This window comes from Pan troglodytes, chromosome 10 (assembly GCF_028858775.2).
Source record: "Pan troglodytes isolate AG18354 chromosome 10, NHGRI_mPanTro3-v2.0_pri, whole genome shotgun sequence".
NCBI lineage: Eukaryota > Metazoa > Chordata > Mammalia > Primates > Hominidae > Pan > Pan troglodytes.
In genome coordinates, this window is record NC_072408.2 from 129,567,909 (window position 1) to 129,580,338 (window position 12,430).

The 12,430-nt window shown below is 48.3% G+C and overlaps 1 protein-coding gene across 2 annotated transcripts; it reads right to left on the reverse strand.

Moving 5' to 3' along the window:
• Window positions 1-318: 318 nt before the first annotated feature.
• On the reverse strand, window positions 319-4,793 carry HCAR1 (hydroxycarboxylic acid receptor 1). Of its 2 annotated transcripts, none has more exons than XM_054662941.1 (2): window positions 4,715-4,793; window positions 319-2,237 (listed from the first exon to the last, which is right to left on the reverse strand). In XM_054662941.1, exon 2 carries the CDS (start codon window positions 1,549-1,551, stop codon window positions 511-513), a length of 1,041 nt encoding a protein of 346 aa, XP_054518916.1. In that variant the 5' UTR covers window positions 1,552-2,237; window positions 4,715-4,793; the 3' UTR covers window positions 319-510. The 2 variants fall into 2 exon arrangements, with proteins under 2 accessions (XP_054518916.1, NP_001233564.1); NM_001246635.1 differs by having other exon boundaries at window positions 342-2,237; window positions 4,584-4,793.
• Between the last annotated feature and the right edge of the window lie 7,637 nt (window positions 4,794-12,430).

The following is a 12,430-nucleotide window of genomic DNA, read 5'->3' on the forward strand; positions in this document are numbered from 1 at the left end:
AAACCCTGTCTCTACTAAAAATACAAAAATTAGCCGGGTGTGTTGGCTGGCGCCTCTAATCCCAGCTACTCGGGAAGCTGAGGCAGGAGAATTGCTTGAACCGGGGAGGCAGAGGTTGCAGTGAGCCGAGACTGTGCCACTGCACTCCAGCCTGGGACACAGAGTGAGACTCTGTCTCAAAACAAAAACAAACAACGAAAATTACACAGGGGCTGTGCAGTTCCTAGCCCCCCTCCCAACATACACATGCTCCACTCCATGCACATTCTGTCCCCTGCCATTGTGATCAGATAAGAAAATGCAGCCAACTCACTTCAATCAACTGGAACCTCCCCAAAAGGTATAGTTGTGTGAATTTCATTTCCGACAGAATGAGAAGGATGCAGTTCATGTGCGTGAAGCCGTCTTGCAATAAGAAAGGGGGGTGGCATTTTCAAAGCCCCCGACCCCTTAGCACGAGTTAATTCTAAGTCATCACTCTATCTTCCTCAGTGTTGTTGGTCTGCTTGTTCAGTGCCACTCAACAATGTGGGGATCCCATTGCCCATCAGACTGGCTTTGGAAACTATTTGCCACACTGATGCAACTCCTGCGACCGAGGTTTGAAATTGGCATCTCTTCCGGCCTTTGTGTTTTTGAGTGTCCTGGCTGCTTGGGTTTCAGACTGCAGATTTTGAGCTTGTTGTAGAATTTGGGAAACGAGGGGCTTGAAAAATAATACACCAGGGGATCCAGCATGCTGTTCATGTAGGTGAAGCTGAGGGTGATGTGCAGGGCCCCATGGACAGAGGGATCGCAGGCACTCAAGGGCACCGTCCAGAGGAAATAGAGTCTAGCGGACACGCTGGGCAGGTAGCATGTGATGAACACAATTGCCACCACCATGATGAACCGGGTCGCCTTCTTCATCCGAGCCTGTCTGGCCAGCTGCTGCCTCCGCCTCAGGCTCCAAACAATCTTGAAGGAGCAAAATAAGATGATGCCGAGGGGCATAAAGAACTCCAGCTGGAACATGATGTCATGCCAGCCATTGGCCGACTCCATGATGAAGCTCTCACAGGAGACGGCCGTCTCTTGCACGCAGAGATGGTTCTCCAGCAAAAGATACAGTGTTCCCAGGATGACCAGGGTCCACAGGGTGCAGACGATGCCAGCCGCCATCCGGGTGGAGATAGTGTTCACCGCGTGGTGGGGGTGGACCACTTTGAAATACCTGTCCGCAGCCACCACCGTAAGGAACACGATGCTCCCGGCCCTGTTCATGGCCAACGTGAAGAGCCCCACTCGGCAGGGAATGTCCCCAAAAGCCCAGTGTCTACGTCTGAGGTAATAGTCTGTCCGAAAAGGCAGGCAGATCATAAGGAGGAAATCAGCCACGGCCAAATTGAAAAGGTAAACAGTGCTGGGCTTCCAGGTCTTCATGTGGAAGCAGAAACCACACAGGGCGACCCCATTGCCTAGTGCGCCCAGCACAAAGGCCACAATGAGCAGCGGCGGCATCACCTGGGAGATGGTGTCCCCCTCGATGCGGCAGCACGACCCGTTGTACATGGCGGGGACAGAGCAAGTGTCCGGGTGCAGAGCAGCCCAGGGAGTCCCCACAATGGCACAGATGCTTATCTGAGCGTTAGCACTCACCCAGCTGCTGCGTGTCTGACTTCATCACCCAGGATGCGGGTCCTGTGTGTGTGGGTTGGATGCTGCCACAGCAGCGAGAAGAGAAACTTCAGCCAGGAAATGAGAGACCCAGGGAGGTCCTTTCTCTGGAGCCCGTCTCACAAGCCGCCTGCCTCTGGGAGAGGCCAAGCCTGGAGCCGGATGAAGCTTGGAAATGCATGCAATTTTGCAAAAGTGGTCATTTCTGAGAGGCGGTAGGGTGGGGGGGTCCGATGAGATTGATGCCGTAGAGGAGCGATTGGGTCCAGCGCCAGAGGAATTTTCATTTTCAGCTTCGCTCTTCCTCCTCGGACTCCGTGCTGGAGAGCACACAAAGCTGCCCAGAAGGCAAGAAGAAAGCTTGTTTGTCCTCCCTCCTGGTGGAGAAATCCAAACATTTCCTGGAGTGGTTCTGGGCCCCTGCCTTTGCTTTCCTCCCGTAACCTTTGCCTGACTGCCTTGTCCTCTCCCTCATCCCACGGGGCACTCCCATGCGGTGCCAGAGAGGGGAGGCTTTGCTCTGCAGCTCCTCCGGGCCATTTCCTGTGCCGAAAAATACCGCGCTCAAGAATTGGAGGAGTCTGCGGAGAAAAAAGTTCTAATCACGATACTTGATGGATGTTAGAAAAATTCTTGGACGGGAGTCACCTTTCCCCCGCTCTATTCCCACCTCCCTGCCCTTTACATCCTCCCGTGAACCAAAGGGGCCAGTTGCACAACCACCAAGACCATGAAATAGATCCGAAGCCCACTTCTCATATGTCTGTCTCCACAAAACGGCCTCTTTGGGAGCCGGTTTCCCCCTCTGCTGGGAAGCAGAGCCTAGAACTTTTACAAAGATTTGGCCCTGAGTTTCCATTGGCTGCTTGAATGAGCCAAACACCATGAGATGTACGTTTTTAATTTCAATTATGTGCTGAGCCCATCAATTAAAACTGCCCCCTGGGGGCGGAAGAGGATTGGAGGAGTTGATTAAGGAGTCCATCTCTAAAGCAATCATGAGTAACATTAGACTGCACAAAAAATTGGAGTCTTTGCTAAAATTTCCTGTCCTTTGGCTTTAAGGATTATTAATCTGCCCTGTGCTTTTCAGCTTCCAGTTTAGAAAATGGGGTGGAGGCCGGGCATGGTGGCTCACGCCTGTAATCCAAGCACTTTGGGAGGCCCAGGCGGGCGGATCACCAGGTCAGGAGATGGAGACCATCCTGGCTAACACGGTAAAACCCCGTCTCTACTAAAAATACAAAAAAATGAGCCAGGCGTGGTGGCGGGCGCCTGTAGTCCCAGCTACTCGGGAGGCTGAGGCAGGAGAATGGCGTGAACCCGGGAGGCGGAGCTTGCAAGCTCCCTGCGGAGCTTGCAGGGAGCCAAGATTGCGCCACTGCACTCCAGTCTGGGTGACAGAAACCAGACTCCGTCTAAAAAAAAAAAAAAAGAAAAGAAAAGAAAAGAAAAAACAAGAAAAAGAAAAAGAAAAAAGAAAGAAAGAAGAAAATGGGGTGGAGGCCAGTCGCGGTGGCTCACATCTATAATCCCAGCACTTTGGGAGGCCGAGGCAGGTGGATGACTTGAGGTCAGGAGTACAAGACCAGCCTTGCCAACATGGTGAAACCCCATCTCTACTAAAAATATACAAAAATCAGTCAGGTGTTGTGGCACGTGTCTGTAATCCCAGTTACTCAGGAGGCTGAGGCAGGAGAATCACTTGAACCCGGGAGGTGGAGGTTGCAGTGAGCCGAGATCGTGCCAATGCACTCCAGCCTGGGCGACAGAAAGAAACTCTGTCTCAAAAAAAAAAAAAAAAGGGGGCGGAAAAGAGGGGGTGCATTGAAAGAATGTGTCTGTCTTCTAGATGCACACTGAAGCTAAATTCTTCCCACTGGATGCTGGACTCCAAATCTGTCCACCTACATTCTCCCCTGCCTCGCCCTAGCACAGACCGCAGTCACTTCCCACCTGAACTGTTGAAACAGTTTCCTAACTGGTTTCCCTTCCTCTCATCTATTTCCTGTAAGTCATCTTCTACACAATAATCTGATTTTTCTAAAGCACAGATATTATCATATACCTCTTTTCACTTAAAAATCTTCACTAGCTCCCTTCAATCTGCCAAGGGGCTAGAATGATGGCCTGTGGACCATATCTGGTTTAAAAACCAGCCTGGCTTGGCCGATATGTTTTTAAAACCTGGTGCAGTCCTATAAAAACCTGGATTTCTGTTGTCTCTTAGAACACTGGAAGATCTGGCCACACTGGACCGACACTCCCACATGGAAACAATCAGCTGGAGCTTAGAGTAGATGGAGTAGAGACAGAGAATGAGCCCCTGTAGACAGAGAATGAGCTTTACTGTTTGCCACAGTCCCCACCACTCCCTATTGCCTTACACCTGGTTGGCTTTCCTCATTGGCAAGCCTAGTCTCTGTGGGATTTTGAGTTTGTCACCTCTTGCTCTAGGTTGAAGGTCACATTCCTTGGATTGACGTACAAGGTCCTTCACAGTTGGTTCCCAACCTACCTTTCCAGTATGATTTTCCTGCCACTTTCCTCCTTCCACCCTACTCGCTAGTCTCATAACCTCTAATAAATAAAAACGTGTTCGTCAAACGTCTATATCTAGTTCCCCCACAAATTCAGGAGTTCTTTGAAGACAAACTTCATACTCTTGGCCTGGATGACTAACTCCTACTTTTCTCCTTCTTTCTTTCCTTCCTTCTTTCTTTTCTTCCTTTCTTTCTTTTCTTTCTTTCTTTCTCTCTCTCTCTTTCTCTCTCTCTGTCTCTCTCTTTCTCTCTCTCTCTCTCCCTCCCTCCCTCTCTTTCTTTTTTTTTGAGACAGAGTCTGGCTCTGTTGTCCAGGCTGGAGTGCAGTGGCTCTGTCTTCGCTCACTGTAGCCTCAACCTCTCAGGCTCAAGCCATCCTCTCACCTTAGCTTCCTGAGTGACTGGGACTACAGGCGCATGCTACCATGCCCAGCTAATTTTTGTATTTTTTGTAGAGACGGGGTTTTGCCATGTTGTCCAGGTCTCAAACTCCTGGGCTCAAGTGATCCACCCACCTTGACCTCTCAAATGTGCTGACATTACAGGTGTAAGCCACCATGCCAAGCCTAACTCCTACTTTTCATGAGATCTCATTGTAACCACTTTCACTCTGTGGGCCTTTGTGATTCTGTGATAAGGTGTTAACTAACAGGGGTAACCATGGTAGGCTGAAACACCCCAAGATGAGGTCAGAGGGGTAACCCTGAGTACTTCACATGCTTAGCCTGGATTTTTTAACAAATGGAAAATATTCATCATTCTACATTCTCAGATACTGTCGGGATTCTTGTAAACACAAATACTTCCTTTTTTTTCCACATGACTAACACCTGCCTTTCTTTTCTAAATCCTTTGTCTTGTCAAATCACCTTCTTCTCTCTTTTTTTTTTTTTTTCTTTTTGTGGCTGTAGAATTAGCTGGAAGGCAGAGGATTAAGGAAGAAAATAATGGCATCTATTCCTCTGAAAGTCTACTGGTTTTTTTGGTTTGTATGTTTTGAGACAGAGTCTGGCTCTGTCGCTAAGGCTGGAGTGCAGTGGCACAAATGTAGCTCCTTTCAGCCTGTGCTTCCCAGGCTCAAGTGATCCTCCCACCTCAGCCTCACAAGTTGCTGGGACCACAGGCACGTGCCACCATGCCTGGCTAATTTTTGTATATTTTGTAGAGACAAGGTCTCACCATACTGGTCAGGCTGGTCCTGAACTCCTGGGTTCAAGCGATCTGCCTGCCTCGGCCTCTCAAAGTGCTGGGATTACAGGCGTGAGCCACCGCACCCACCCCAAAAGCCTACTGGTTTTTCACGTACAATCTGATCTTATTCTACCCCAGGGCTTCAAGAAGATGCTGTCTCTCTCTTCTTGGACTTCCTGCTCAAGATCATGCTCTGGTGCCCTATTCCTTTGTGCACCAGATTTAGATCTATCTAGGCTCATGCCTATAATCCCAGTACTTTGGGAGGCAGATCACTTGCGATCAGGAGTTCGAGACCAGCCTGCCCAACATGGTGAAACCCCAACTCTACTAAAATTACAAAAATTAGCCGGTCGTGGCTGGGAGTGGTGGCTCACTCCTGTAATCCCAGCACTTTGGGAGGCGGAGGTGGGTGGATCACCTGAGGTCAGGAGTTCGAGACCAGCCTGGCCAACATGGTGAAACCCTGTCTCTACTAAAAATACCAAAACTAGCCGGGTGTGGTGGCAGGTGCCTGTAATCCCAGCTACTTGGAGGGCTGAGGCAGGAGAATCGCTTGAACCTGGGAGGCAGAGGTTGCAGTGGGCCGAGATAGCGCCATTGCACTCCAGCCTAGGGGACAAGAGTGAGACTTTGTCTCAAAAAAAAAAAAAAAAAAAATTAGCCAGTCATGGTGGTGCATGCCTGTAGTCCCAGCTATTCCAGAGGCTGAGTCACAAGAATCGCTTGAACCCAGGAGGTGGAGGTTGCAGTGAGCCAAGATTGCACCACTGCACTCCAGCCTGGGCCACAGAGTGAGAATCTGTCTCAGAAAAAAAAAAAAAAAACAAAAAAAAACTGGCCAGGCAGTGGCTCACACCTGTAATCCCAGCACTATGGGAGGCCGAGGAGGGCAGATCACCTGGAATCAGGAGTTCAAGACCAGTCTGGCCAACATGGTAAAACTCCATCTCTATTAAAAATATAAAAATTAGCCAGGTGTGGTGGCAAGCACCTGTAGTCCCAGCTACTCGGGAGAGTGAGGCAGGAGAATTGCTAGAAGCTTGGAGGCGGAGGTTGCAGTGAGCCGAGATCACACCATTGCACTCCAGTCTGGAGGACAAGAGCAAGACTCCATCTAAAAAAATAAATAGGCCGGGCGCGGTGGCTCATGCCTGTAATCCCAGCACTTTGAGAGGTGAGGTGGGTGGATCACAAGGTCAGGAGTTCAAGACCAGCCTGACCAACATGGTGAAACCCCATCTCTCCTAAAAATATGAAAATTAGCCAGGTGTGGTGGCGAGCACCTGTAATCCCAGCTACTTGGGAGGCTGAGGCAGGAGAATTGCTTGAACCGGGGAGGCAGAAGTTGCAGTGAGCTGAGATTGCAGCCACAGCACTCCAGCTTGGGTGACAGAATGAGACTCCGTCTCAAAAATAAATAAATAAATCTAAAAATTAATTCAAAATAGATCCAAGATCTAGATGTAAAAGCTAAAACTACAAAACTCTTAGAAAACATAGGGGAAAAGCTTAATGACATTGACTAAGGCAATGATTTTTGGATATGATGCCAAAAACACAAGGAACAAAAGAAAAAATAGATAAATTGGACTCCACCAAAATTAAAACCTTTGTGCCTCAAAGGACACTCACTATCAACAGACAAGGTGAGGTCAGGAGCAGTGGCTCACGCCTGTCATCCCAGCACTTTGGGAGGCCGAGGGAGGCAGATCACTTGAGGTCAGGAGTTTGAGGCTAGCCTAGCTAACATGGTGAAACCTCATCTCTACTAAAAATACAAAAATTAGCTGGGTCTGGTGGCACACATCTGTAGTCTCAGCTTCTTGGGAGGCTGAGGCAGGAGAATCCCTTGAACTTGGGAGGTAGAGGTTGCAGTAAGCTGAGACTGCACCACTGCACTCCAGCCTGGGTGACTGAGTGAGACTCCACATTAAAAATAAAAACAAAACAAACAAACAAAAAAATAGACAAGGTGATATGGTTTGGCTGTGTCCCCACCCAAATCTCATCTTGAATTGTAGCTCCTGTAACTCCCACATGATGTGGGAGGGACCCAGTGGGAGGTAATTGAACCAGGGGGCAGGACTTTTCTGTGCTATTCTTGTGATAGTGAATAAGTCTCACAAGATCTGATGGTTTTGTAGAGGGGAGTTTCCCTGCACAAGCTCCTTTTTCTTGTCTGCTGCCATGTGAGATGTGCCTTTCAGCTTCCACCATGATTGTGAGGCCTCCCCAGCCACGTGGAACTGTGAGCCCATTAAACCTCTTTTGTAAATTGCTCAGTCTTGGATATGTCTTTATCAGCAGTATGAAAGTGGACTAATATACAAGGCAATCCATGGGATGGGAGAAAGTATTTGCAAACCACATATATGTGATAAGGGATTAATATCCGAAATATACAAAGAGCTCTTACAAATCAAGTACAATATCAACAAAAAACAACCTAATTAAAAAATAGACCGGGCACAGTGGCTCACGCCTGTAATCCCAGCACTTTGGGAGGCTGAGACCAGTGGATCACAAGGTCAGGAGATTGAGACCATCCTGGCTAACATGGTGAAACCCCGTCTCTACTAAAAATATAAAAAATGAGCCAGGCATGGTGGCAGGTGCCTATAGTCCCAGCTACTCGGGAGGCTGAGGCAGGAGAATGGTATGAACCCGGGAGGCGGAGCTGGCAGTGAGCCGAAATTGAGTCACTGCACTCTAGCCTGGGTGACAGAGCGAGACTCTGTCTCAAAAAAATAAATAAATAAAATAAAACAAAAATAAAAATAAAGAAATTAGCTGGATGTGGTGGCACACACCTGTAGTCCCAGCTACTCAGGAGGCTGAGGCAGGAAAATTGCTTGAACCCCGGAGGCAGAGGCTGCAGTGAGCTAAGAATGTGCCACTGGACTCCAGCATGGGCAACAGAGTGAGACTCCATCACAAAAAAAAAAAAAAAAAAGAAAAAAAAGAAAAGAAGAAAAAGGCAAATGACTTGAATAGGCATATCTCCAAAGATATACAAATGGCCAATAAACACATTTGCCACTAAGATACTCAATATTACTATTTCACTAGGGAAATCTAAATCAAAACCACAAGATACCACTTCACACACATTAGGATGGTTATTGGTTAAAAAAAAAGAAAAAAGGCTGGGTGCGGTGGCTCATGCTTGTAATCCCAGCACTTTGGGAGGCCGAGGCAGGCGGATCACGAGGTCAGGAGATCGAGACCATCCTGGCTAACACGGTGAAACCCTGTCTCTACTAAAAACACAAAAAAATGATCCAGGCGTAGTGGTGGGCAACTGTAGTCCCAGCTACTCGGGAGGCTGAGGCAGGAGAATGGCGTGAACCCGGGAGGCGGAGCTGGCAGTGAGCCGAGATCGCACCACTGCACTCCAGCCTGGGCGACAGAGCGAGACTCTCTCTAAAAAACAAAACAAACAAACAAAAAAACAAAAAAACACAGAAAATAAGCATTGGCAAAATTGTGGAGAAACTGAAACCCTTGTGCATTGTTGGTGGGAATGCAAAATATGGAAAACAATGCGGCAGTTACTAAAAATATTGAGATCCAGCAATTCTACTTCTGGGTATATGCCTGAAAGAATTGAAAGCAGGGACTTGAACAGGTATTTGTACACTCATGCTCATAGCAGTATGGTCACAATAGCCAAAAGGCAGAAGCAGCCCAGGAGTCCATCAGCTGATAAACAGATAAACAGAATGTGGTCTATACACACAATGGAACACTATTCTGTCTTAAAAAGAAAGGAAAGGGCTGGGTGCGATGGCTCATGCCTGTAATCCCAGCATCTTGGGAGGCTGAGGCGGGTGGATCTCTTGAGCCCAGGAGTTAGAGACCGGCCTGGACAACATGGTGAAACCCCAACTCTACAGAAAAAAAAAAAAAAGAAAAAAAGAAAAATGAGCTGGGTGTGGTGATACATGGCTGCCATCCCAGCACTTTGGGAGGCTGAGGTGGGCAGATCATTTGAGATCAGGAGTTTGCGACCAGCCTGGCCAACATGGTGAAACCCTGTCTCTATAAAAAATACAGAATTTAGCCAGGCGTGGTTGCAGGCACCTGCAATCCCAGTTACTTTGGAGGCTGAGGCAGGAGAATCACTTGAACCCGGGAGGTGGAAGTTGCAGGGAGCCAAGACTGTGCCACCACACACCAACCTGGGCAACACAATGAGATCCTGTCTCAAAAAAGATATATATTTATTGAAGCGACCTCTAAAGTGTTTTCTAGATGCTTCAGGACACCCAAAATGAGGAAGAGTTTATCTGTCACCTGGAGCTGAGTGCTGAGTCGGGGAAATAAGACAAGCACAGTAGTCCCCCCTTATCTGTGGGAAAGATGTTCCAAGACCCCAGTGGATGACTGAAACTGCAGACAGCACCGAGTTCTATGTGCCCTGTGGGTTTTGGATCTGGGAACCAAGACAGCTACTAAGTGACTACCAGGTCAGTAGCGTCTACAGTGTAGATACGCTGGGAAAGAGAGGATTCACATCCCGAGCAGGGATGGCGAGAGACTTCATCATGCTACTCAGAATGCTATGCCATTTAAAACTTATGTTTGTTTCTGGAATTTTCCACTGAATATTTTTGTGCCATAGCTGACCACAGGTAACTGAAAGCCCCGGAAAGCAAAACCACAGATAAGGAGGGCCTAGGATACATAACAATAAAGTAAAACAAATAGAATACGTGGTTTAAAGTAATATTTTCCACAATGAATTAGACACACCACAGATGATATGTGAAATGATATTAGGTGATACAGAGTAATGTATATACATATTTTTATTTTATTTTATTTTATTTATTTATTTTGAGACGGAGTTTCACTCTTGTTGCCCAGGCTGGAGTGCAATGGCACGATCTCGGCTCACCGCAACCTCCGCCTCCCAGGTTCAAGCGATTCTCCTGCCTCAGCCTTCCTAGTAGCTGGGATTACAGGCATGTGCCACCATGCCCGGCTAATTTTGTATTTTTAGTAGAGATGGGGTTTCTCCATGTTGGTCAGGCTGGTCTCAAACTCCCGACCTCAAGTGATCCGCCCGCCTCAGCCTCCCAAAGTGCTGGGATTACAGGCGTGAGCCACTGCGCCCGGCTTTTATTTTATTTTATGAGACACGGTCCCACTCGGTTGCCCAGGCTGGGGTCACTGGCGTGATCTTGGCTCACTGCAGCCTTGACCTCCTGGGTTCAGGTGATTCTCCCACTTCCGCCTCCCAAGTAGCTGGGACTACAGGCATGCGCCAGCAGACTTGGCTAATTGGTTTTTTAAATTATTTTTTGTAGAGACAGGTCTTGCCCTTTGCCCAGGCTGGTCTCAAACTCCTGGACTCAGGCGATACTCCCACCTTGGTCTCCCAAAGAGCTGGGATTACAGGTGTGAGTTACCACACCCAGCCACATATTTTGATTTTATAGGTATAACTTTATTTTAGGCCAGGTGTGGTGGCTCACGCTTGTAATTCCAGCACTTAGGGAATGCGAGGTGGGAGTATTGCCTGAACTCAGGAGTTCGGGACCAGCCTGGGCAACATGGTGAAACCCCATCTCTACATCTCTACTAAAAACAGGAAAATCAGCTGGGTGTGGTGGTGGGTGCCTATAATCCCAGCTACTCCGGAGGCAAAGGCATGAGAATTGCTTGAACCTGGGAGGCGGAGGTTGCAGTGAGCCAAGATTGCACCACTGCACTCCAGCCCTGGCAACAGAGTGAGACTCCATCTCAAAAAAAGAAAAAAGAAAAGAAAAATTTCTAGGGGAATAAAAGAAGGAACAGACATTTCCAGACAAAGGGAAGAGCATGGGAGAAGTTAAGACTGGAGGGCGTCTAAGGAACATTTGAGGAGTTCAGAATTTGGAGTCCATATCAACGAACCACGAAGAGTGGGGCTGTTTTGCTGGGGACCTTGAATTCAGTGGCAGAAGGAGACAGAAGCAGGTGGCATTGTAAAGGACTGGGGGAAAGGCTGAAAGAGAGCAAAGGAAAGCCCACTGTAGTCATGTAGGAATTCTGCAGGTTCAGGGCCTTTGTATGCTGTTTTGTCTTTCTAGAGTTTTCCGTGGTGAACTGTCACGGTGATGTTATCAGGGAATGAGGCCCTGCAGATCACTGAAGCCCACTCCCTTAAGCAGCAACACGTTAAAAAAAAAAAAAAACAGTTTCTCATTCTCGTCCTCAGATTCCGCCTCAAAGGGAACTGTTAGCACCATCCTCCAAATAGTTCAAGCCATTGCCGTTAGTCCTGCTCCTTCCAGGCCCAACTAGAATCTGCAGTCTGCAGATCGTACATCATGCATGTCTCCAGGCACGTTTCTACCATTTTGACTGGCCCAAGGTCTGGGAGGAAAGCAACTGCCTCCTGATTGGTCCCCTGCCTCCTGTCTTGCTCCTCCTCCAGCCCATTCTCCAAAACTCAAATCTGATGATGTCACTTACCTTGCGCAACACTCCAATGCCTTCTCGTTGTCTTTAGCAGGGAATTCAAGATGGCAGGCAAGACACTACAGGAACTGGCCTCAACAGCTCCAGCAAGAGTCATAACTGCGATAGTCTGCAAAGGCCACCTTACAGGGAGCCCTGGAGACGCTCTTCCTTCCTCCTAGGGCTAACTGCTCTTTTGTAGGCCTCAGTCTAGACCAGCCTCTTCCAATAGAGCTTTCTACCGTGATGGAAATATTCTGTAATATGCATGCAGCCACTGAGCTCTGGAAATCGGGAATAGGAACTGAGTTTCTATTTCTTTTCTTTCTTTCTTTCTTTCTTTTTTTTTTTATGAGACGGAGTCTCGCTCTGTCGCCCAGGCTGGAGTGCAGTGGCGCCATCTCGGCTCACTGCAAGCTCCGCCTCCCGGGTTCACGCCATTCTCCTGCCTCAGCCTCCCAAGTAGCCGGGACTACAGGTGCCGGCCACCACGCCTGGCTAATTGTATTTTTAGTAGAAACGGGGTTTCACCGTGTTAGCCAGGATGGTCTCAATCTCCTGACCTCGTGATCCGCTCGCCTCGGCCTTCC

What these genes read in the sequence shown, in the direction of transcription:
- HCAR1 (XM_054662941.1), bottom strand. Translation starts at nt 1,551, where the DNA reads ATGTACAACGGGTCGTGCTGCCGCATCGAGGGGGACACCATCTCCCAG.